At 38.3% G+C, this 25091-nt stretch overlaps 1 protein-coding gene across 1 annotated transcript in view; it reads left to right on the top strand.

The window, feature by feature from the left end:
- The first annotated feature begins 950 nt into the window (after positions 1-950).
- pparg (peroxisome proliferator-activated receptor gamma) overlaps positions 951-25091 on the top strand; it is a 30944-nt gene continuing 6803 nt past the window's right edge. Inside the window, exons 1-4 of the mRNA XM_031301651.2 lie at positions 951-1089; positions 17771-18067; positions 18449-18615; positions 22125-22263. Of these exons, the coding sequence (XP_031157511.1) occupies positions 1038-1089; positions 17771-18067; positions 18449-18615; positions 22125-22263 (655 nt within the window). The 5' untranslated portion in view covers positions 951-1037. The remainder of the gene's footprint in view (positions 1090-17770; positions 18068-18448; positions 18616-22124; positions 22264-25091) is intronic.

The raw sequence follows: 25091 nt of genomic DNA, 5'->3' as shown, positions 1-25091 counted from the left end.
TTGGGCCTACTCCCAACACTGCCAGTGTATCACCACGTGTATTTTGCCACAGCAATCCCGTCGAAAATGTCAAACTATTCCTTAAATCAATTTGACTTAAAACCAAAATTCAGTTTTCAACAACAACAAAAATAACCAAACAAAGAAAAACAAATATGTATTTGTCAATTAGGCTACCTGCCCCCCGTAGCTAGGGCTACATGGTAATATGATGCCTCTGCGTGTGTCCTCAGGATCCCGGGCGAGTCGTGTTTGAGAGGAGGGAGGAGAGACGGAGGCAGGCAGGCAGGCACCGACCGCAGCAGCAGCAGCAGCAGCAGCAGCCAGCCAGCAGCATGACCAGAAACCTTCACAGCAAACAGACCTGACCACTTTGTGCTTCCGTGGCAAAGACGAGGCGCCTCGGACGGTTTCAAAGGCTGACACGCAAATTCACGCAACCGAAGAAGACGATCCAGCTTGAAAAAGCAAGTGGGCTGTGTCTGCTCTGCGCTTTTAAACACTGATCAGGTCAGTCACCTTCCGCTCGGTTCACAGTTTGCTGCGCTGCGTGAGTGTTGTTGCGGCTGCTGGTTGCATGTTAACGCACTGCAAACTCCCTTAAAAGTCATTTAATCCGCCAACACTGAGTCGGCGGATAAAAAACTTTAAAAGAATACAAGGTAGGCTATTACAAAATCTCCCACTGATTTTAAACCCATCTGTATGTTTTCTGTTTTGTTTTTTAAATTAAATTACACAAATTATTTGAACAAATGGTTGTTGAAACAGACATTCAAACAGGAAATCTTTTGACTTAGTCATCCTTGTCAAATCATCCTTTTTTTTCTTGTTTTAAGAAGCACGAAGACAGTGCTGGATTTGATATCTTTTTTGGTGGACACAGTGGCAGGCATAGCCTACAGATGAGGGTGGTGATGGTTAGGGTGGGATGGGGGGGGGGAGGGGTGTGGTCACAGGACTGACAACTGGCACACAGTCAGGTGTTGGTCCATAGTGTGTCTTCAGGCCACAGTGTGACTGAGTGTGAGTTTGACATGCAAACACCAGGCCAAGATTTTAATGATCAAAGTTGTCACAACTTCTCAGGTGAGTACGAGAGACTATGTGTCTGTCTGACTCACTGCCTCTTACAGTATATAAGGTTTATAATGCTGAACAATTTTAATGGGTAACTCCCAACTTGTATATATTCTATAGCCTATATTCTTCTCTTATGTCTTTTTTTCTCTGTGTCATGTGAGGGATTTGTAGATATTGCACAACACTTAGGCAGTTCTGTGTTTTTGAATTGACTGGAAAATCTTGGTCGTGACTCAGCAATAATCAAGCTCAGGGGCCAACACTGACTTCTCTCTGAGGTTTGCTGTGTGGCTCCACAGTATTTGACGTGAACTGGCCTAACGTTGTTTTATTATATGATAATGGCACTTGGAAAGAGAACCAAGAAGTTCATTGTACAAGACTCAGGCTGTCAGTGCCAACAGTGAGTCGTTCACCACATCCGTGGAAGTCTTTCTTTATCACTTTGTATGATCTTCATGTCAATAATCTGACAACACAGTGAGAAATCAGGGGACATTTACATAGAAATATTTTGCTATTCAAAACTTAATGTTTTTACATATTTAAATTTTATAAAAAAATTTTTTTGCAATTCAGAGAAGTTAAATAAGTGTTTCTGCCTGTGTTTGGTCCACTTACATAACATTACTGCAGCTTGTTGAAAGTATTTTGCCTACCTTACAGGCATTAAGCCATTAGTTTCCATAATTTTGCTATGCTATTCAAAAAATATCTTGCAGAGATTATAAATTTGCTTGAGATAAATATCCCTCACTATTACGTCTGCTTTATATTATTATTATTATTTAGTCCAATTTTATGTAATTGCAGTGATGCAGCTGAAAGTGCAGATGGGACTACATTATCACACAATAATAAATCAATATGCAAAGTCCACTGTGATATCTGTCTAGCAAGTTTAAAATCTCTGCAAGTTTATTTTAACAGTGTAAAACCAACCAAAACCAAGCACTGCCTGGAAGATAGGAAATCAATCAGTTTTGGAAAATAGCTGCCAGGAACATAATAGTACATGTTGTTGGTAATGCATTATCTAAAACATGCCAAACCATTTGTGTGGTCTTTGAGTGCCATGCTGTTGTGTCTCCTAATACTCAGTGATAATAAAGTTAGTGGAAATCAACAACTCTGTAAAAAATAGGAACATATATTACATTAAAAAAGAAAATAGAAAATATTTACAAACGGTCAGATAAACAATAGATAAGTAGTTGTCCAGAAGTAAGATGCTCTCTTTCTTGAAAAGCCAACCAGCTTGTTGGAAATAAATGACGGAAAAAGAGGGAAAGTGATACTTCCTGAAAAATTGAATACTAAGAGTTACAGGTTGTTTTTTTTTTTACAGATAATCCCTTAATGTTAAGTAACAGGGACATTACTCATCAAACTGATGCTATAAAATACTAGGTATGTATCAGAATGATAACATTTATTAAAGGTTAAAATATCATCACTGATGTAACATGGCTATTTTTGAAGTAGGAGAACATATGATAGATTTGTGATTGAGAAATAATCTCTATTTTGGAGAAGTAATTACTTACATAAGGTAATTTCTCTGATGAACAATGCTCATCTGGATTATTTTTATAATATATCTTTTACATTTTAACACAATCATTATCTTAATTTAGGAAATGATTTGGCATTGGGCACAATTGTTTGGTCTTTACTATGTCTTTGTGTTTTCAAGCATAGATTTTGGATCTTTTATGTACCGAATGTAAAAAGTTGAGTCAGACCTGTGCGTGAGTTGCATTAAGTCTGATTGCCTGATGAGAGTGTTGATAGGGCACCAATCAGTGATTATTGCTTATCGGTTATATAATTCCTAAAGAGAGGTGTGTGTGTGTGTGTGTGTGTGTGTGTGTGTGTGTGTGTGTGAATGACTGAGACAGATGTGGACTTTGCTCTGTTGTCATAAATGAAAGGAGTGTTCGAGATACCAATGTTTATGTTGTCCCTCACACGGCATGTTTAACTCTACTTCCACACAAAGCTTTGTTTGAGTTGGTGTAAAGACCAAATTCAGGTTTTTAAAGACGCCTACATACCAAGATTTGTCTTTATTTTGAAAATCTGTGTTCATTTAAAATACTGGAAGCAACAGTTGTCAATCTTCTAAGCAGTTGTTTGCAGTGGCTTTAAAATATTAAACATCTGTGAGAGCTAAACATAATCACTGCATGAAAGGAAGGAAGATGTTCAACTGCACATCTGTATACATACAGATGAAAAGCGAGTGACACGCTCTGGTTCAGCCCACAGATAGTTAACCACTTTTGCCTCCACAATGCCGACATCCTGGTTTGTTTACTATAATTCAGCTATTCTTATTGTTATTGTGAACGTTTTCAAAAAGCACACCTTTGATTCGATTTTATCAGATGACATTGAGAGCATGTTGACTCAGTTAAGCCTAAAGGTCATCAATACGTTTTTTAAATTAGGTGTAATTATTAACTTCAAGGCCAATAATTTCACCGTTTACTGTGTACTTACAGCAATTGGATTTCTTTTGACATCGAACAAATTTGGCACACAAGCAGGTTGTTCACTGATGAAAAAATCAGCTCTATTAGTTAATCTTTTATTTCCCATCATACTCTGTCAAACCATGATGTCCTCTCTACTCTACAGTACAATTGTACAGAGCGTTTTTCTGGATCTATGTAGTGATTTTATTGTAATTAATGAGGATCAGGATTTAGATTAGCAGCATATTTTTAGCAGGATGTTTTCAATGTAATTATTTTTGCGTTGTTGTGGAGGTAGATCTTAGATCCAGCAACTTAATAGTTGAAAATGTCTATAAACAGGGGATGAAGTTGAACAAAGTGACCTAATTCTATTTTAACCTTTTAGCAATAGTTTTCTTGGCAAACATGTTTAAATTAGTTTGATTCTAAAGCTGAGTATGCTGCATGTTTTTAGAGTTTTTTTTTTCCTTTTTAATATACTGCCAACTAGGGTTGGGTATTGTTTGGGTTTTTTCAGATACCGGTGCTAAAACGATACTTTTAAAACGGTGCCAGTGCCTGAACTGGTGCCTGAACCGAAATATATATATTTATAATATATATAATATAAATATAAAAAAGGGGCACAAAACGACAGTTGGTGACATTAAAGAATGGCTTGTTTATTGCTAAGGCCATATGGTAAAAATGAAATGATTGATTAATAATGTAATAACAATAACTTATAACAATGACTTATTTCACCAGTAAGTTGCTGGTAAATGACAAAAACAAGCACCAGGTGGGAAAAGGGTATTTTACAATAACTTAAAATGCACCACAAGGCTGGTGAGTGTCAAGTAAACGCAGCGTATGTGTTGTTTTTCCGACCGTTACGTCTCGGTGTTTGAATCCTCTACAAGGAAATACAGTCACACTTTACACCGCCTAACGTAAGCTGTCAGCATTTTAACCATTGTGTTTAATCCAGCTACTAGCTAACATTAACGTAGCGTTCTGTGCAGCGATGCTTCTGAAAAAGTCAGGCACCGAAATGTTCGTTCTTATTCGGTCTTGTTACTACCGGAACTGGTGCCCTATTGGCTCCACGTTTCGGTACCCAACCCTACTGCCAACACAGTCTACATAACATTTTTCAAAATCAATCAGTTGTAACCGTTACACCTGTTGACCTTTTCTTTCTCTCAACAATAACAAGATGTTATGGAGAGACAACACCTGCCATCTGACTCATTCAAAAGAAAGTTTTCAGTTCTTACCTCTTTTCACTTTATATTACTGTAAATGCAGTCTATGTCTGGGAGAGATAAGAACGCATTTTAATGCAAGGTGTGGCTCTCAGGCTAAACCCACATGATTTGAAAACATCTAATTCTCTACCATTGTCTCACATCCACACAATAAGAGTTATTTTTCACTTTCTCAAAACGACGGCGTTGGCTCACCTAAGACATGGTTGGATGCTATGTAGCAATAATGTTAAGAAGCCAATTTGTAGTTGCCCTTTTTATAAGTAAAGAAGTTACAGCAACAAAAGTTGATGTTGTTTCTGTTCTGTTGGCCCTTTCTTCAGCGAATACAACATATGTACAGATGGTTAAGTAATACCCTAACTCATTTCCTCCTCCCCTATTGGTAGCATGCTTTGGATTGTGAACATGACAAATTATGTCTGATCACAGTCTATTAGGGCTGCAACTAACAGTTATTTTCATTATTGACTCAGAAATAAACAGTAGGTGTACTGAATCTGCATCATGGTTAAGGATACAGAATGCAGAGTGCAAAAGAGTAAAAATGTTTAAAAGAGATGAGGACCTGATTAGACAAGACAGTATAGGTATACTGGAGGTAAACAGCAAAGAGGACCATTCTGGTTTAACCAAGATATAATAATTGTCCCCAAGTTAACTCCTGTGATCTGGAAACATCACTTAAAAGAAGTCAGGTGGGACAAGAAATGATAGCAGTCAGACAGTCAGGTGATTGTTCAACTGTCATTGTAAACATCCATCGCAATTCACAGACTGACTGTCTTGTCCAATTATGATGTATTGTACTTACCGTAGTTGTGCACGTAAACCGTTTTTCTGAGCAGTAAGGTAGTTTTATTGTAATTTCAGGTACAATTACTTTTGATTTTACCTTTAAATAAAGTGGTTTAGATAATCTGTTTAAACTGTTGGCTTTTTTATACTCCATATATCGACTTTCTTTGAGTCAACTTTAAACTCCGGTCGCATCAGGCAACATTATCCGGAACATCTGAATAACATTACAGGCTTAAAATTGCAGGTTTTAAGGAAAATTTTGATCGTGCAATAAGGCAGGCGTGCTTGGTTCTTTTGGGGAATGATTATAAAGATTTAGAAAGAATATGTTTACAGCATTTACCATCTAACTGGGAGGTTTTAGGACCAATTGGTGGGGGTTTGCTATGGACAAAATACACAAGGCGATACACTGGTTAGAGCAAATTATGTTTAACATATGGTATCCAGCAAATTTAAATAGCTCACGTTACTGTATTGTGTGAAAAGTTAACTTCATTTAATATTGTATATGGCGTTTTCTTTTGCAGTGTGCAAATGTTCCACCAAAACAAGTTCCTTCCCGAAAGTATTTTGCAGAGCCACGCTCGCTGTGTCCGGAGCTTAACCAAGACGATTGTGATTGGTTTAAAGAAATGCAAAGAACCCCTGACCGTTTATTCTCCTATCCAGGAATGTTGTTTGTGTTTGTTGTAACAATGTCACCGTGTTTTAAGATCTTAGCAATTACTTTAGTCACAATTATATCATAACAGAGAGAAATGATGGCCAAACTTAGGAAAATAGGACCCCAGTAAGCAAAAGAATGACTTATCCTTATGATGATAAGGCAGGAACTGTCTAATGACCCACATCATCTTAACTACTGTTGTGCTTTAGTGTTCCATCCTCTTAAAGGGGCATTATGCAGTTTTGGCAATATCCTGTTTTCTCGCTTTTTGCTCGCAGGTTTCTCTATAGAGCTCCCCCTACAGCTTCAGAATAGATATTTGGCAACACTGTGTAAAAACTCGTTCGGTCAGTCTGCCGTTTCCTCTTTCTCTGTTCCTCCGACAATGCTTTCCTAGCTTTCTGCTTCTTTTTTTGCCGGCGATAGTGTGAAAAACTCCGTCGCTACCAGCCAGTTCCTGGATGGGGGCGTGTATGTGTGCAGTGCATAAAACAATTCATTACATCGCAAGATGTGATATCACGCGATACTTCCTGATGCTGAGGCCGGCAGCTCGCCGACCAAAAGTTGCAAGGGTGGTTTTTCCGCTCACAGGTGTTAGGGGGAAGTGAGACGACCACCATTCAACCCGAAAAAAGTCATATAACCATTCCAAGGACTCCGAAGCTGTTCAGTTAAGGTAAATTAAGCTAACAAAACTGCATAGTTCCCCTTTAAACTAATTCTTGATTAATTTAATTACAATAAAACTACTGACACACAGTGAAGCTGAGGCAGTTACCCTTTTGGTAATCCAACCACGCACAAATAAACACAAAGACCCATGTCATCTGACGACAACACACAAATATACACTCATACACTAATAAGAAGATTTCCTTGTCAATGCACTTTAACATAGATATTAGTCAAGAGACAGTAGGGATATCTAGCAACCTTTGTCCTAATTTCCCTTTAAGAAAGATGTGGGAGCAAACAGCAGCTCCTCAGGTCAAAACCTCGGTCTCTAGTGGGAACTTAAGACTGACTCAGACTCTATATGTGCACAAGCTTCTACGTGGGTTCACTAGATATGGCACTGCAGAAATCACTAGTTAAGGTCTTGCTAAGGATGATGATGATGATGATGATGATGATGATGATGTATCAATCTGCCCCCTCAATTTATAATTGGCTAATAATGGTTAAATGCCAAAGGATATAGGAAATGAAACCAAAGACTGTTAATAGCTTTCCCTCTTTCTGGAAAGTTAACTTATCCTTTCTTTTGATCATTTTAATAAATTGACCGTTCATTGATAACAATTTCAGCTTACACTACAGCAGACAAAGATGATATTTAATACATTTCTTACTCTTTTGCTGACATGAATTTGGTTTTGAAAAAGCTAAAAAAAAATGGCACTGCACTCTAAACTCTTTAAATGCTGAGCATCCCGCTTACTACAGCCCCATGTACACTGTTCAACTTGTGGAGATAGCCAAAGCTTGACGGGCCTGCTGTGCCTAGTTACGGTTGATTGGACAATGGCTGGGAGGGGGTAGGATGTTAAACGGTCAATTGTTGAGCCAACTCTGACACTCATTTTTCTCATTTCAAACCTTCAGTGAACCTCCCGTTTTCACAGACAATTCTAAATCAGTTTCTTGTCCACACATATTTACAGTACGTTCTGAGAATGAGAGTCACGTCATGTGTTGTTTTGTTATTTTCCGGCTAAACAGCAGCTTTAGGCAGCACACTCCCGTGTTTTCCTCTCTACTTCGAGGAACAGGGTATGACCCTTCCCACATTGCACCTCTCCCTCTTCCTACCGTGTCGCCCTCCTCTCACTCCCTGTCTCTGACAAAACACTAGTTGAGCTATAAATCTTCACCGCTGCGCTTTCTTACACGACTCCCAGAGCTGAGATCACACTCACATAGACTGATCATTAACCTATGTGACATACTCATAAATGACAATAGATTGAATCAGTTTTGTATCTCCATGTCTGTCTTTCTCTGTCATCCTTCTTCTCTTCCTAACTCTTGTGCTCCTTTTTCAATGCAACGTGTGTGTGTGTGTGTGTGTGTGTGAGGCCTTGACAGCATGCCCACCTTCTTCCCCTTATCCAGTGAGGAAGCTCTTGAGGCTCAAGAGACTCATCAACCATTAACTCATAACTATTTAAAGGATTTGGGGGAAAGTTTATGTCCTTAGATTATTGTTAAAAATGTAGATTCCCAGAGAGCAGCATATGGAGCACACACACACACACACACACACACACACACGCAGATGTACACTACAACAGTGAGGGATTTATCTTTATATCTTAGCCTCTCTCTTTCCATGCGTGTATGTATTGTATACTGACCTGCTCATGTGTGTTTCACACAATCTGAGTTTAAATAGTAAGTCTTTAAATTCCAGTGTGGTTACATGACCTTGTATATGCAGATGTATGCAGCATAATGTGTTTTATCCCTAAATGTTTGTATGAATGAAAGGGTTCGATATTTTCTTTACAATCCCCCAGAGTGCTGTTCATGGGAGTTCAGTCACCCTGTAGTCTAATAATACAAGGCCCACCCCTCATGTCCCCCTCACATTATGATTCTGACAGCAATGTAGAACATATCCTGAACATCTGTGTGTGTGTGTGTGTGTGTGTGTGTGTGTGTGTGTGTGTGTGTGTGTGTGTGTGTGTGTGTGTGTGTGTGTGTGTGTGTGTGTATCCTTCCCATCACAATGGATAATTTAATGATGTGAATGATGTTAAAAACTGTTTTGTTTTGTAGTTGTGTGTGTGTTATAGCTAAAACACGTTTTTTTTGTGCTAATTCAGTGCAGGGACATGCATTACAATTGTTGAGCTGATTATAACCATGATTTGGGCGTGAAGACTGAACAGACCAAGTCCAATCGAGTCAGTTCAAATCTGTGTCTGTTGTTGATGACAGTCGGGAGATAAAATCATAAAGTGTGTGGTGTTTAATGACTGTATTTATTACTTCATCAGGTTTTAGTACAGAGCCACAACAGTTTGGTTGATATGCTTATTTGCTTTCTTACCAAGAGTTGCGCACTAACTCTAGACGTGGAGCCCTAATTCCCCATAAAAACCATAACATAATTTTTACATTTCTGTTTGTATTTAAAATAAACAAAAAATCCCATTTCCTGAAATATTGAACTAGTCTAGTTTACCTCATACATGATTGTGATTGTAGCCTACCTATTGCCCAAAGTGTTATATCTGTATTTCCTTGTTCAGGAAGTGTTTCTTTCTGTTAAGACTAAAAAAATTGTGCACATTTTGAGTTTTTACATTACACAGTCTCCAGGCTCTAGTTTCACATTTCCTCTAGCTTACCAAAAAAACACGATGCAGCCTCTCAGCGAAATCGGCTACAGGGTTAGCAGCAATCAGCTAACAACCACAGTGCCTGCTTCCACTTATGAATATTTTGGTGTGAACACAGAGTAAGAGTTTTGCTTGGTTGGTGAAGCTCATCAGAGGTGAAGTCTTGGTAAAGAGGCATCCATGTTTACAACGGAGAGTGCAACTGCTTTTTTATTCACTTTGCCTTACTGAAAACAAGCTCTTGGCACGTGTCACGGGGCGTTGTGTTGGATATTGTAGTCTTCTAATATTACGGTTACATTGATAATGGATTCTCTTTGATACATGATTAGTTTTAGCACCCACAACACACTAAAATGCAAAACTCTATGTACAGAAACACAAGTCTCTTGCAAGATGGAAAAAACAATTGTACGATCTGAGTCATTTTTAACAGTGTATTACCACACCTTAGTTTTTTCAGATGCAGTTTGTACTTAAGGTTTATGTTTCAACCAACTGTACTGCATCTATTTAATACATTGGTGGTAGATCTGTTGTGGTGTAGGTAACCACTTTGTGGAAGCCTTTAGGTTAACATTTGCATGGGCTTAAAATTTAACAGTTAAATCTGCAAATTCAAATCCTAAATCTGTACAATGGTGATCAAATTCAGTTTAATTCATCAAGACAACATACTTAGCAGTCACCTCATCTAAACATCATCAAATGTGTGTTTTGTATCTTAATCTTTAAAAGAAATGATGACTTTCCCTCTTGGAAAATGTGCAGTTCAACATTCTTTTTAATTGTCTCTGCATTGCTGGAAGGATTATTGTCCCAGTGCACACTTGTAATTTGAGGGTAGTGGAAGCTACTGTAAAGCTAATGTAAGACCACTTGACCCCACCTGTCCAACCCTGACTTATTTGGGTAACATGACAGTTGTAAGTAAGGGTGTTTTCACACTTGGTCCGTTTCAGTTCTCCAAAAGAACTATTAGTCAGCATTTTTTGTGCATATGTGAACCTCTGGAACGAACCATACTCAGACCTCCTCTGAAGTGGACCAGAAAGAGAACTGAGTCTTCTTTCAAGTAAACTGACAATGTGAACACAAAAAGAACTGAGTGCCTTTTCTGTTGATCCACTTTTTGGTCCACTTTAAGAGGACTGAGTTTGGTTCGTTTAAAGAGAACTATATGTTAAAACACCCTAAATGACTGATGGTGCCGAGACTCTCTGTCTCTGAGTTGTTCACTTAGTGAGTCTGTATCTTCTGACTCATTTCCTTGATAAGTGTTTCAGTTTTTTCAGTTAAAATAACTTTTCAGGATCACTGTTTGTTACATAAGTTTTGCTTTGTAATTTTCTGTGCACCCCTGTATAGTCACGTAATTATGTACAAATGAAAATTAAGGCAGACATTTCCCAATGTCATAACCAATTAGAAGAAACCACTTCTCTCTCTTGTTTGGTCTGGAAATATGTGTGATCATTACTGTGTATAGTAATATTTATTAAGTACAATTTGAACACATTTACAGTAAGAGACAAATTACTCTGTTTTTGATGCTGTTTTGTCCTAATTTTATTTATTAATTCATATTTTGAAAGGGCAATGCACATTGATTATCATCACTGTAAGCATGTTAGTGTTGTCCCTCAGCCAAATGTTTAATTATCACTTGAAAATAACAATAAAACAATACATAAAAGCAGGTCAATCAGACAATTTATCGTATTTTTTTGCCAATCATTACTATTACAGTGCTGTATGCACAGATTGTAACATGCTAAATCTACCATATTTGAAAACAAATAAGAATGACAGGAGGTTTTCGCTACAATGCTGAAATCTGTTTGCCCTACACTAGTCAGATTTTTAAAAATAAATCAGAGAACTTGCAGGCTTGAATTGTGTTGGTATTGCATGGGGAGGCAGAAGCGAGTGCGTCACCGCTATCACATCGACACTGAGTGACTGAGTGGAGGGAGAGAAGTGCAACTAGAGAGGCATGATGAGGTCGCCTGTCAGAGTGAAGCAACAGGAAATCTTCTGCATATGATGTCTACCACCTCACACACACACACACACACACACACACACACACACACACACACACTTATACAGAAGAGCACATAAATACAAAAAAACACTTTCACACTGGCACACATACACAAGTATATTCTATATGATTACACTGAGACAAGCACACATAAAAAAATAAGGAATGAAAGAGAAGCACACACACACACACACACAAACACACACAGGCCACATGATAGTTAGCTGTCTGAACTTCTGCTGAGCCCAGCCTCTGTCAGAGAAAGAAAATGTGTGTAGTTCCCTTTCTACCGGTCATCACTTCCTGAGGAAAAGCATGACCACACACACCAGTTTCTTCTCCTGTCACTGTCACTTGGTTGCTGGTCAGTGAGCTGACACTGAACACTCTGAATTGAAACGGGAGAAACAGGGTGAGTGGACTGTCCTGAACCCTGTTTGTGTGCATGTGTGTGTGTCATTCAGTTCATCATGTTGAATCAATGCATGAGCTATATAGGATGAAAATGAATGCAAAGACCAGTCTGCTGCTATATCTGATAAAGGCTATAGGCTGTCAGATAGCTGCAATGAATACATTTGTGCTTTTACTGTAAGCGTGATTGAGTCGATTTCCACTTTTAGTTTTGTAGGAGTGTCATTGCTTATCAGTGAGATACTAGGTCAACCAGTTTTGTCTGATATGGAGTATGCCTTCTCTCAGACAGTTCATCGCCTAATCAGCTTGCTTGTGTTTGTGTGCAAGATTTTCATGATATTTGGTAGCACAAGTGAGCTCAAAACCCTGCAGTTAATAGATTTTATGACACTTGAGTGCAAAATGAGCAAAACAAATATCTGTAACTAGGTTGTGTGAGGCGGTGAGTCTTCGTTCTTTTACTTTGTGCTCTTGTGTAAATGCCTGTACTCTTGAAATAAAAAGGTTTAAGTAAGAATAAGACATGCAGTAGTTGTGATATTTTAGGATTAAAGAATATCTTTTCAATTCAAACCTTTGTGTGCATGTTTGTAAAATATGTAGATGACTATGCTTTTTAAAATGCAGAAAGCTATTTTTTTTCGAATTTTATTTGTAAGAAGTGTTGCCTTCCCCTGAATCTGACCTCAGGTTGACCTGTTGTTTATCAGTACTCCACTTTCCTAGCTGTGGATGTTGAAACACAAACATTTGATGAAAAATCTAATAGAAATCAGAGAGTGGGTGCTGTTTTACTCAGAGCTGTGCCATGCAGACAGAGATTATGGTTTCTAACCTCCCTCTGTGCCAAGCTTTGAAGTTTCATGAGTAAATTCAGTACCAACCGAGCGAGTGGGTTTTCAGACACGAGGAGACTCTCGTTTCTGTCGAGAGGGCAGTCCAGACCTCTGGCTGACACTTTGTGTGCACTTGGTTTTCCACTGCTCTCCTGTTTGATCAAAAGGGGAAGGCCCTTTCAGGTAATTCTGCCCATAGTGGCTTCACATTTCCAGAGTAAAAAAAAAAGTGCTAATTTCCTGAAGAGTGAGGCAGGCAGCTTTTTATACCCTGCTGACACTGAGCGTCTGCTGAATAATTTGGTAAAATCAGCTACTTACCAATAAAGCACACAGCATTATCATCACCAACATGTGATCTTTTCACTGTGTCCCAGTTTCCTCATGCAGGACAAGCCAGGCAAAAAATCAAGCACACTTAGTCTGTGTTCAAAGAAATTGTGGGGACTGTGAGGCATACGTGCAGGCGGGCATTTCTTTGTTTTAGTCACTGACATTGAACCACACGCTGTTTTACATGAAGAGGTCAGGAAGTCACAGAGCTCTGTGCACTAACTCTCTCCCTCTCTCTCTCTGTTTCTGTGTGTCACACATTCATAGACACAAGACTGATAACACAAATGGCTTACATTGCAGAAAAAACAACAACAAAAAAAAACAAGCTTTTCTTTGAAGGGGAAATATTCGGCAACTTGTCATTTTGTCATCAGGATGTTATAAAGGCAACAGCAAGAAAACTTGTCAAGTTTTAGACTGAGCTAAATTAAGCAGATACAGCTCTGCTAGAGGGCACATATTTATATTTACCTGCTTGCTTAGTTATGATGTATGAAAAACCCCACTGTATTCAAACACCATCATAAACATGTTTTCCTTTGTATATATTGTATCCAAATGTTAGAGTTTTCATGTAGCACCTCAATTAACTTCCAACAAAATACGTTCAAAATTTTAAAACATGTTTCCAACAGTGCTTTTGATCGAGTGAGTGTCTGCTGTGAAATTAGTGGTGTACTGTAGTTCTCACCCTCAGAGAGGGAGCATAGTTTTTATTCAAACAGGGAAGATAAGAGTGTTAATGCCTCTGAATGCAGCGGGGCAGGTTTTGCCTTTTGTCTCACACTAGGCGCTTCTGTGTTTGCTTTTCTCGTGTCCTAAACTACTCCTTACCTTGTGCATTTTCTTTGCTTGACTGTTAAATGACTTACTGTGTAGGAGTGTAGGAGGCTTTTACACCCTCAGAAATGATGATGATATACTGGATGTTTTTTGACTCCAGGGCTTATTCATTGTGAGCTTTTTGCATTCTCTTAGTCTTTTTGTTCAGCTGTGTTTTTCCTTCTTTGCACATTTGTATATAAACCTTTTAGATGATAGAAAGCTAATTCAATAAATTCAATAAAATTATTTCTGTGCATTCATCTGATCCCCAGCCTTTGCTTAAGTCCGTTTTGGACTGAATCATTACTGTTGTGAAGAAATATTAAAAAGTTAGGAAACATTTCATACGTTTTGCAACTTTGTCCCTGAAGGAAAGATTTCACTTCTTTCTGTTTGACCTCTTGGTTTCATCTCTTTTCTCCTGAACTGCTGCTTTCAGACTGGGAGAACTACATCATTCTCTCTCCTGAAGTTGACATCACTGTATTATCATTGTTTTAATGATCAAGCTGTCATACGGTACTTTTGTACATTTCACTCCCACCTCTGTCTTTGTCCATTCAAAGATCCTTAAAAGCTTTTACATGAAAATGTTGATGCTCTTTACTGTATGTGTTGGCTCACACACACACACACACACACACACACACACACACACACACACACACACACACACACACACCGCCAGTCGGTCTCGTCACTACAGTAGCTTGCCAGACCTGCCTGCTAGTTTGCCGTTGGCCTTTTTGTTATTATGTCATGACTGAGGCAATAGCTCATAGAAAGTACTCCTACATGCTTACCTGGAAGACGAGTTCTGACATGTGGAAATCTGAGAACTGGCAGGAGACACTGGCGTAAATGTCACGCACATGCTCACACACACACACACACACACACACACACACACATACATACACACACACACACACACACACACACACACACACACACCTTTACAAACACAATACACTGCGTTAATCTTACTGATCATCTGTCACCCTTTATAATGTCTGACAGGGTGTTTGTCCACACAGCACTCACAGATGTGACGTTGAATTCAGTTTCTACTACAGTGTTTCTGTGAACACTCTCAGGAGAGAAGTTACAGTACAAACTTGTTTTTACTCTCGATTACGACATTATTTAAGAACCTTGGTTGAACTGCCAGGCTGCAGCGACCTTCCTTTTTTACTTTCTAAGTTGTGTTTCAGAGCTGTGTTCAGAGCATGAGTTTCCTAACATAAGGGGTTTTTCTTGAAGCCTCTAGGGTGCAGTTTGGTTTCTTGAAGTGGTCTTGGGACTTGCTCTCTGTCACCCATTTCACTTTATCTCTCTCTTACTCTTAATCTCTCGAGCTCTCTCCCACTAGATTTCTGTCCCCATGGTGACTTGATGCCATCCAGAACACAAGTCACTCCAATGCTCCATCTATTTTGGGTTTGAATCGGCTGGCAACCCGCCAACAAATAGAAAAATAACCAGGTTTCCCTGGTTATTAATAGTCAGCATTTTCCCCCGCAGCAGCTTCCAAGACAGTAGAAGCTAAAGCCTGCGAACACACACACACACTTTCTTTCTCTTGTTCTGAAACAATGTCACAGTTAATGTGAATTTGAAGTGGATCCCGGGCCACTGATTCCCGTTGCCACAGTCCAAACAAGTAAAAAGGAAACAATAAGTAGTTGAGAGAAGAGGATGTTTGCTGCACAGGGATGTTTTGCCAAGTAATTTGGAGCCATTTCAAGCCATTTTTATACCTGGTGCTGCTGTGCCATCTGAGTATTGCTATTTTAGTTTTGTACTGTTGCATAATTCATCGCATTCTTTGTAACATTTTTTTCTAAATCAGGCACTCGAGATTGATTAGAGGAGGTTTATTTTGAGACTCTTGTTGGTTACAATAGGTTGTTTGGCAGGTCAGGTGGTTCAATGCACAGACCTTTTACTCTATTGATACTACTAGTTTGTTTTTTTCTTTTTCAGAGTTTCTTCAGTTTAAATCAAGGTCAGAATTCAAGCAGACAGAAAGAATTTTTCTTCCTAGAAAAAGTATTCTGCCTTCATGTGTTATCCATTTTTAAAGATGTACTGTATGTTTTCAGTAGGAACAAATGGTTTTGGGATTCAATGCTACAGCTAAGAATAGCATATTTTCTGTCTGGCCTTAGTTTCTTACTCTTAACTGTGTTTTGTTTTTTTACAGATTGAAACAGATTCAAACTATTTACTTATAGCTGTAGGGTCTGTAGTTTAGAAAAGCCACTTTAACAATGAAATACATCACATGAACAAGATATTCTACAGCATCGCCAAACAACCTTAAATGAACGTACCCCTGATTATATAGCCGTGTACGTGGTTTGCTTTTGTGTGAATGGTAGTAACCTCTGAAGACTGGACTTTGACCATCTCGGCTCACCTCTCTCCAACAATGTCTGACCATCTAAGTTAAATATTAGAATGACTGAAGGGCCTCCATTTATTTGTTTGCAAAGAGAGACCTGTGTACCAGAAATCTATTTCCAAGACTTTTTAAATGCTGATGAAGTTCATTTTTCATACATATTTCAGGTGAATGTATTCATTTTTCAAGTAGCAGAGTTTCTTAAAGCATAATAAGTATGGTATACTATATTCTTCTGAGTGTCAGCAAATCCCAGGAAAAGACCAAAACCAACAATAAAGTCCACTAACAAGTCCACTAACAAGTATCGTCTGTGTAGCTAAAGTCTGATATAGTTTATTCCTCTGTGCCATAAAACAGATCAGTGAGCCACACAACTTCGCTTGCTGACAGGTTCCTTTGTTACAATGGACATGGGCACTCTAGTTTATTTTGAGTCTATCCCAAATGCACTGCCCTGCTGCTGTATGCAGTTTCCAATTTTTTTATTTATAATTATTTAGCCTATTTTAATTAAACTACTAACTACAACATGTGTGACCTGTTTTTAAAGATTTACGAATAAGAATAAAATCCCAAGAGGTTGTAAAGGGCTCCAGATAGCGCAATGTTACAGCAATTTGTAATGCCAGCCTAGTTCTTAATTTACAATCAGTAACACATTTCACCACTCAGAAGGTGCAGTCTGTTCCACTCCAAAAGCTAAAATCCTACATCCTAGTCCCCAGACAGAGGCTCAAACAGTCCTGCTCACTGTGTCCTTTGGTTGGGCAATCACATAGCAAGCCACCCAAACAGCAACAGAGGAAGACGGTGTTTTGAGCAGAAAAGACGTTCCTTAGTGCCAGAGTTCGTCTTGTACTCACTGTGACACAATCTGACTCCCTGTTTACTAGATAACAGACAGACTTCAGGAACGAGCTGGAGGACCGGGGGGGGGGGGGGTTATTCATCCTGGTGTGGAGTGTATGTGTGTGTGTATAAGAATTACGTTTTGGGCTTTTCTGAACGGACATATTTAACCATTAACACTATGTGTAACGTAGCATGTAGATTTGTCTATGTATGTTTTCGTTGTCATCTTTCTTTCTCCCTTCCCCTGTTTCTCTACGCTTTTTTTAATCTCATCCTCTCTCTCCAACCTTTCCTCTTCCTCCCCTCCTCTCTTTGGTTCTTCTGGTGTTGTTTTCTTTTCACAAGGCCACATACAGTCAGCAAAGGATATTGCATCAGCTGTCGTGTCACTGCTTCATCTCTCTCCACAGTAGACATGGTAGACACCCAGCAGCTCCTAGCCTGGCCTGTTGGATTCAGTCTGAGCGCCGTGGACCTGTCAGAGCTGGACGACAGCTCCCACTCTCTCGACATGAAGCATTTGTCCACGTTAGACTACGCCTCCATCTCCTCCTCATCCATCCCGTCCTCCCTGTCTCCCCCGCTCGTATCCTCCATCTCCTCTGCCGGGGTGGCCTATGACCCCAGTCCGCCGCAGAATGACGAACAACTGACCAACATGGACTTCACAAACATGCACAGCTACAGGATGGAACCAGACACACACAGTAAGTCTGTCTATTGGGTTAACCAGAGCTAAAACATAGTATCCAGTTTCTTTATGCAGGTTAAATGCACACCCAACTTCACTTGCAGGAGGAAAAACTGAATAATTTGCTCAAGTCCTTGTATAAGAGCTTTAATTTGAAGAAAAAACGTACAACATTTAGAGGAGAGTTGGTCAAGATATTGATTTGTAGTTTTGCTGTAAACATGAGAATAGTTGTTAGCCTGTTAGAGAGTACAGGATGCACATTTGAAGAAACTAAGTTTAACCAACTGAGCCTACAACCTGAAAATGGGTATATGAGGTGAAGTAAGACAGTTTTAGCTTTGTATCAGTCTGCCTACTTGGTGTCCTACCTGCCTGATGATGTTTTTGATATCAGATTTGATCAAGCTGGAGCCGGAGTCGCCTCCACAGTACTCTGACAGTCCCATGTTCTCCAAGCTCCAGGATGATACGTCGCCGGCAGCACTAAATATTGAGTGTCGTGTATGTGGAGACAAAGCTTCGGGGTTTCACTATGGTGTCCATGCCTGTGAGGGCTGTAAGGTAGGACTGAAAGATGATCACAAACAAAGATGAAAATAAGACGTATAAACAAACTGGGGAATTATTTATAGTCAGTGTTTAAAGCACAAGATGACATCAGACTAGGGCTAAAACGTGTGACTATTTTCATTAATCATGTCTCAATTAATCAAGGTCACTCTGTTTTTTTTTTGTGCGGTTCGAACCCAAAAGACAAAGAGAAGCAAAACCTCACAGTAAGGAGGCTGGAAATGCAAGTCGGCAGAATTGCAGTGCATATTAGTGGAGAATACATTGATTGCTGCTCTCAAAAAGTAATGCTCAAGATCAAAAAGAAAAAAATTGAGTCATACCAGCCTAGAGTCTTATCAGGAAATGGTAATGTGTGTAACAATTTCTACTGCAAAAGTTTTGTCTTCCTTTTTCTGTCACCGTGTGTCACTGTGTAAAGTGAAACATGTTGGTGGAATAGTAATTCTTTAATGCATTTTTTCATCTTTTTGATGTCTGTCACTCTAACCACAAGCCCCATACATTTTCCACTCTGCGAGGGCTCAACATAAGCTTATGCTTCTACAGATGCACACCCAGCCCCTTAAACTCTCTGTCTGTCTGTCTGTCTTTCTGTCAGTATAGAGTATAAATAACTAATAGAGTGTGGGGGGGGTTTCACACATATTTCCATTTTCTTTGAAACATTGAGACATTATAAGAAGAGGAGCTTTAAATTGTTACATTGTCCTTCAAAGACATGTGAGATGGTGTTTCAGAAACAGCAGCAGTACTATGTATCCTTTCTTAAGTGTGGTTCCAAGACGTTTTCACAGGTCTGAAATTATTCCAGAGAAATTGTTATAAAAAGCTACTATACATGAGCTGTGTTTCCATAACCTTCAAAATGTGTCTGCAGAATAAGAAAGCTCACCCCCACCCTAAGACTTTTAATAGAATATGGTAGAGTTTGTACAAATAGATGACTTTATATTAAAATAAAAAGTAATATTTTGAAAACACAGACACAACATAGTCTTATAATTTTTAATGTAACATTAATTTATTGACATTATAGGAATAAAACTTTCACTTTGATACCATCAAAGAAAAAAGAAACCTCGATGCCCTGCATGACCATAAAAATAGAAAAAAAAACCTGTATGAACTCCATGTAACTCAATGCAATACAGTGTTTAAATGATAAGTTTGGTGATATTTGCTATTTTTCTCATTGTCAACAAATCCCATGAAAAGACCAAAACCAACAATGTATTGATCTTACTAACAAGTACTGCCTGTGTAACCAAAGCTTGATATATCTTATTCCCCCAAACAACGTTAAAAACACATAAGTGAGCGACATGTTTACACTGAGTGACATTTTTCTTATTCTTTATTACCAAGAACATGGGCACTGTGGATTATTTTGGCTCTCACAGACACCAACCTGCTGCTGTAAATACAGTACATGCCAGCAAACCAAACCCCAAGTTTCAAGTTTTAAGTTATTTATTGTGATATGCACAACAATTACAGAGAAGCAGTCGTTGGCAATGAAAATCTTAGATCTCAGGCTCCCTCCTACAATGCTCATTAAATGTATGAAAAGAAAATCACAAAAGTAAAACATGAGAATCTGAGACAAAATAATGTAAAAGTTAAAATTTAAAGATGACATATAACATATATGAAATCAACTAACATATAATTGTGGTAGACAGGTGTACAGTAATTGCAAAATGAATAAACTGCAATATGCTGTAATGTAGGCAGAAATGTAGTAAATGTACCAGTCAAAAGTTTGGACACACTTTCTAATTCAAGTGAATGGGAAAGGATTGTTTCCGACTCTTGGGATCCAAACATTTCCAATAACTCCAGAGCGTTGTTTCTGTCATATCATAATGTTGCTATAAGCCTAAGGGTATTCATATTATTTCATCATTATTTTATGTCCTTATTGGATTAGCATGCTGCCTACATGTATTTATGTTTACAAAACTGGCGAGTTATATTCATTGAGGAAAGTTGATCTAATAAAAAAATGACTCAGTTAATCCGATGAATCACTTTATTGAAATTAAGGATTTTGTTCAAGGATTTTTCTATTTTTTTAGGGTGATGATGTCATAAAATATGACGACAGACATTCAAAGCTTAATTGTAAAACCTAAATAAAAGCTTTGAATGTAAAAAAATAACATCGGTACAGCCCTAGTGTTGGCTAAATATAGTATCCAACAAATACAGTGTTTACTCCTGCTTGAGTAATGAGTTTCTTAAAACAGCAGTAAGATTTCCATGTTTAGCAGGAATTAACCATTTTAGAGCAGCAGATGGGAAGTTGAAAGTATTGGGACACTGACTAACTCATTGTTGGTTGGGATTTTTCATGGGATTTGTTCCCAATAAGTAAAATACAGAATATCACCAGCCTTATCTCTTGTACAATTATAATGACCACCAATTACAGCCTTGACCATGACCGTAAGGTTGAATCAGCACCTTTCTGACACTGTCAGGACTGTTGTGTCAGATTTACTACAAGGTGCAAGGCACTTCATACTATACCTTCAGAGGCTGAATGAAGCTAAGGTACAGTAGTCATTGTTCTGCTAAAGTCTCAGGGGAGACTCACCAGAAGAAGGGGTCAGCCAAGCAGGCAAACACTTAATTGTTTCAAAACAGAAAACATTCTTTATTGAGGTGGAGCCATGACCCTCTTTAACTTCCTCCTGCTTTAAATAACCTACGATTAAAAAAAAGAACATATGTGGATTGTAATAATACAAATGCCAAACACACCAGCCTTCACCTATAAGTCCAGATGTGAATACAATTCTCCTCATCATCCTTTCAGCTTTTTTGTTTTGTCTACATCTTTCCATTATCTTTTTTAGTCAGCATAGACAAACACCACAGCCATTAGCAAACCTGTGATAGCGTGTAGGTTTAGTGTAGTTAGAGTGTGGGTTGGCAGTTTGACTATGGCTACATAGTTACTAGCGGAGATAAGCGCTATAAGTATTATGGCTCCCTTGGTCCTAAGGTTGAAAACATCAAAGCACAAATCCACCCTGAAACACAATCTGCTTTTAAACACACTTGTGGGCCGTATGATTGACTTCCTCACAGATTGGAAACAACCAAATATCTAACGTGCATCTATCAGTCTCTGTGGAGCTGCTCTACATGATGAATATTGAAGTAGAAAAAAAATTAAAACTGAAATCCAAAGGAAAAAGTGGATCTCTTCTGAACATAATCAATTGCCATTTCACTTTTGTCTCTTTTCTGTCCCACCTTCTCCTCTCATGTCTGAACTGTAATACAGATTAAGTTTTTTTCTGTATTTATAGATGCATAAAGTATTAGGAAAAGAAGATTTTTTCTTCTTCTAGTTTTTCACTTTTTATTGTCTTATTTTCTCAAGAAAAGAATAATTATATTAAAATAGGTAAATGCATAACACAAATGTTTGAAAAGGGGGGTATTTTAGCCACAATATCTGACGTTATTGTCTTTCTGTCTTTTAGGGTTTCTTCAGACGTACAATCAGGTTAAAGTTGGTGTACGATCACTGTGATCTTCACTGTCGCATTCACAAGAAGTCCCGCAACAAATGCCAATACTGTCGCTTCCAGAAATGCCTCAATGTCGGCATGTCACACAACGGTAAGATGGTGATTCTGTCACACACACACGCACACACACACACACACACACACACACACACACACACACACACACACACACACACACACACACACACACACACATCTTTAGAACAATCAGTGTACACTCACTTTTTTTAATAGATAAACTGATGTGTGAAATGAAAAGCTTAACTAGATGACAATAACAGAAGTTGAAGCTTCTGTACATGCAGGTGTTTTTGTTTTCATGCCTTTTCTTCAGATACTAATGAACCTCCCATTTACACTATACACTATAAATCAGCAGGCTCAGGTTAAAAGGCTGATTCTTCTTTGAAATTGTGGCCCAGGAAACACTTCCTTGCAGATCAACTCTTCTGCCTCTGATGCCCTCTGAGAACAGCAGATACATCTTCACCACACTGCTGCCAATTTGGTCTTCGAGGTGTGGTGGTAATATATACATGCAGCGATGTACACCACTGCCTTATATGTTGCCTGTTGCTTCCTCAGTGGTCTTCGACCTGTATCGAATGTTTCACTTCCTATCACTCGTGCAATGTACCTGCCACCCAACAGCATGATTCAAAGATGAAATTGTTCAAAGGCTTACTTTAACCAGTTTGTTTGTTTTAGAGTTAGCCAAAAGGCCTTTTTTCATCTGCGGCCCTGCGACACATATTTCATAGTCACTTTAAAAATACAATAAGATTAAAATTAAACCGGTAACTGAAATACTTTAGTATGTATGCAGTAAAGATATCATATAGAACATTATTATGATATGCACAGAAGTCTTTCAGCTAAGCTAAGCATAAAAAAATTCTCAGAAGATTTTGCCTTTTCTAGTTTGGTAATGTTTTTAAAATCTTTTCAAACATGGATGAGTTAAACTGGAATCAGAGTACTGCAAAACTGCTTTATATTTACAGTATGCTACTAGCATCTACCATAATAATTAGCTTGTTTGTTTCTCCTCTCCTGCCACTTCAACTCTCTGTCCCTCTCCTTGCCTCCTCTCTCCCTCAAATGACTTTACTACTTATTTAATGAGGTGCAGTCGGTTCTTTCTCTGTGTGGGTTTTTAATGTATCAATGATTGACATCTCAGAGTACATAGACCACAACTGATTTCTTCAACCTGCCGTGTCACCGCTGTGGGCTGGTTGCCAGTTGGTGATAGGGCCTCTTTAGTTTGTATTAATTTGCTTAAGGTGTGCGTTTATTACACAGTCAGCATTACACAATCATATTCTGCAGTAAATGCTGAGCACAGGCTTGAATGAAGGATAATTAATGACTTCCACTAACAGAAAAAATAGGGTTTAACCATTTCGCAACTTTCAGCAGCAAATTTCAGTTAGATTACAAAGAACATTTTCACCACATTCACCATAACATCTAGATTACAATAATACCTTTTTATGTGTAATGCAACTTGAATGAATTATTTATAACTTGGGTAATGAAAATCAATTGGAAAAATAGTTAAATATGTTTAATTGTCTTTTATTAAAATAAATAGAACCACTTTTGAAGTGGTGTACCTTTTTTTATAATCAAAATGGAGGCTAATTGTAAAAGAAAAAACACTAAACATCCAGTAAAATGTGACATTAATATAATGTAAAGTTATAAATACAATTGAATTTAAAACGTTCGTAAATTTGGCAAACCACCACCTGAAATGTGTCTTAAATGTTGAACAAGACAAGGTAAAAACCTAGTATATAGCTGGACCGTGTATGGTCAGTGTGCTAACCCGTTCATGAGAATGCGTTGCTTTTCAATGTAATCATGCTATTTTCAACAAGTTATTGTTCTGAATTACAAGTGTTATTGTGTAATTAATGTTACTTTAGTTACCAATTAATTACTACCAGACCTAGGTTTCACCCCATGACAATTATGAACCACTGCCTCAAATGTCTGTCTTGATCATCTGCAGCATTTCTTCTTGGACAAATTGAAACATAAAAATAGAAGTCAGCCTTGGCTCCTTTGTTGGGTATTTGAAAATGCACAATGCAATATAACCTGCAGTAACAGATGGATAAGGAAGGAGAAAAGAGACTTGTATGAAATAGTTTTTCAGGTTTTGCAATGACCTGTGAAAACATCATTACCACTAAAACAAATACATAAAGGTATTATTAAAGGGAGCTTTTGTAATTGCTTGATTAGACACGCCTCATAAAATCACAGGAGGAACATTTGTCGTGTGTTGTTGCCAGTGGATTTTCCCTTTCAGTGGAGGATGGTATGAACTGTGACTCTTTATTAAAGTTGTCTGAGCAAGAGAGTGCAGTCTCTTCAAATTCAGAAAGCTTTGATTTCCTTTGAGATTCCCAAAAAATATTCTTATGCAACAGCTAAAACAAACATTTCAGCCATCTAAACTGAATTCTCCCATTTATTTATGTCATTCATTCTTTAACATGTTTTGCTTTAGTATTCAGTAATAAAGTGTTTGTTTGCCGTAGATAGCAGGTAATTTTGTGCACATTAGCTGTTCGATCTGATTCATTGATCACTGTCCAAATATTAGAGATGTGATAAAGAAGTTAAACAATCGTGACAGCAGTCACTCCTGTAGTCTCGCTTTGCCAGACCCTCCTCCAAAGCGCGCTGAAGGAGGGTCTGGCTACTCCACATAGCATTCGGGATGGAAGGAAAATGTACTCTGGTTTAATGGCATTTCTTTAAACCAATCAGAATCGCCATGAGCCGTTGCAAAATAGTTGTGCGAGAGAAAACTCAGATTGGACAGATAGTCTAGCTAGCTGTCTCAATTTGCCCTGCAGAGATCTGAGGAGCAGTCAACAATGGTCCTCATTAATCCACCGA

Source organism: Sander lucioperca, chromosome 6 (genome assembly GCF_008315115.2).
Source record: "Sander lucioperca isolate FBNREF2018 chromosome 6, SLUC_FBN_1.2, whole genome shotgun sequence".
NCBI lineage: Eukaryota > Metazoa > Chordata > Actinopteri > Perciformes > Percidae > Sander > Sander lucioperca.
This window is presented reverse-complemented; position numbering and strand designations above follow the sequence as displayed.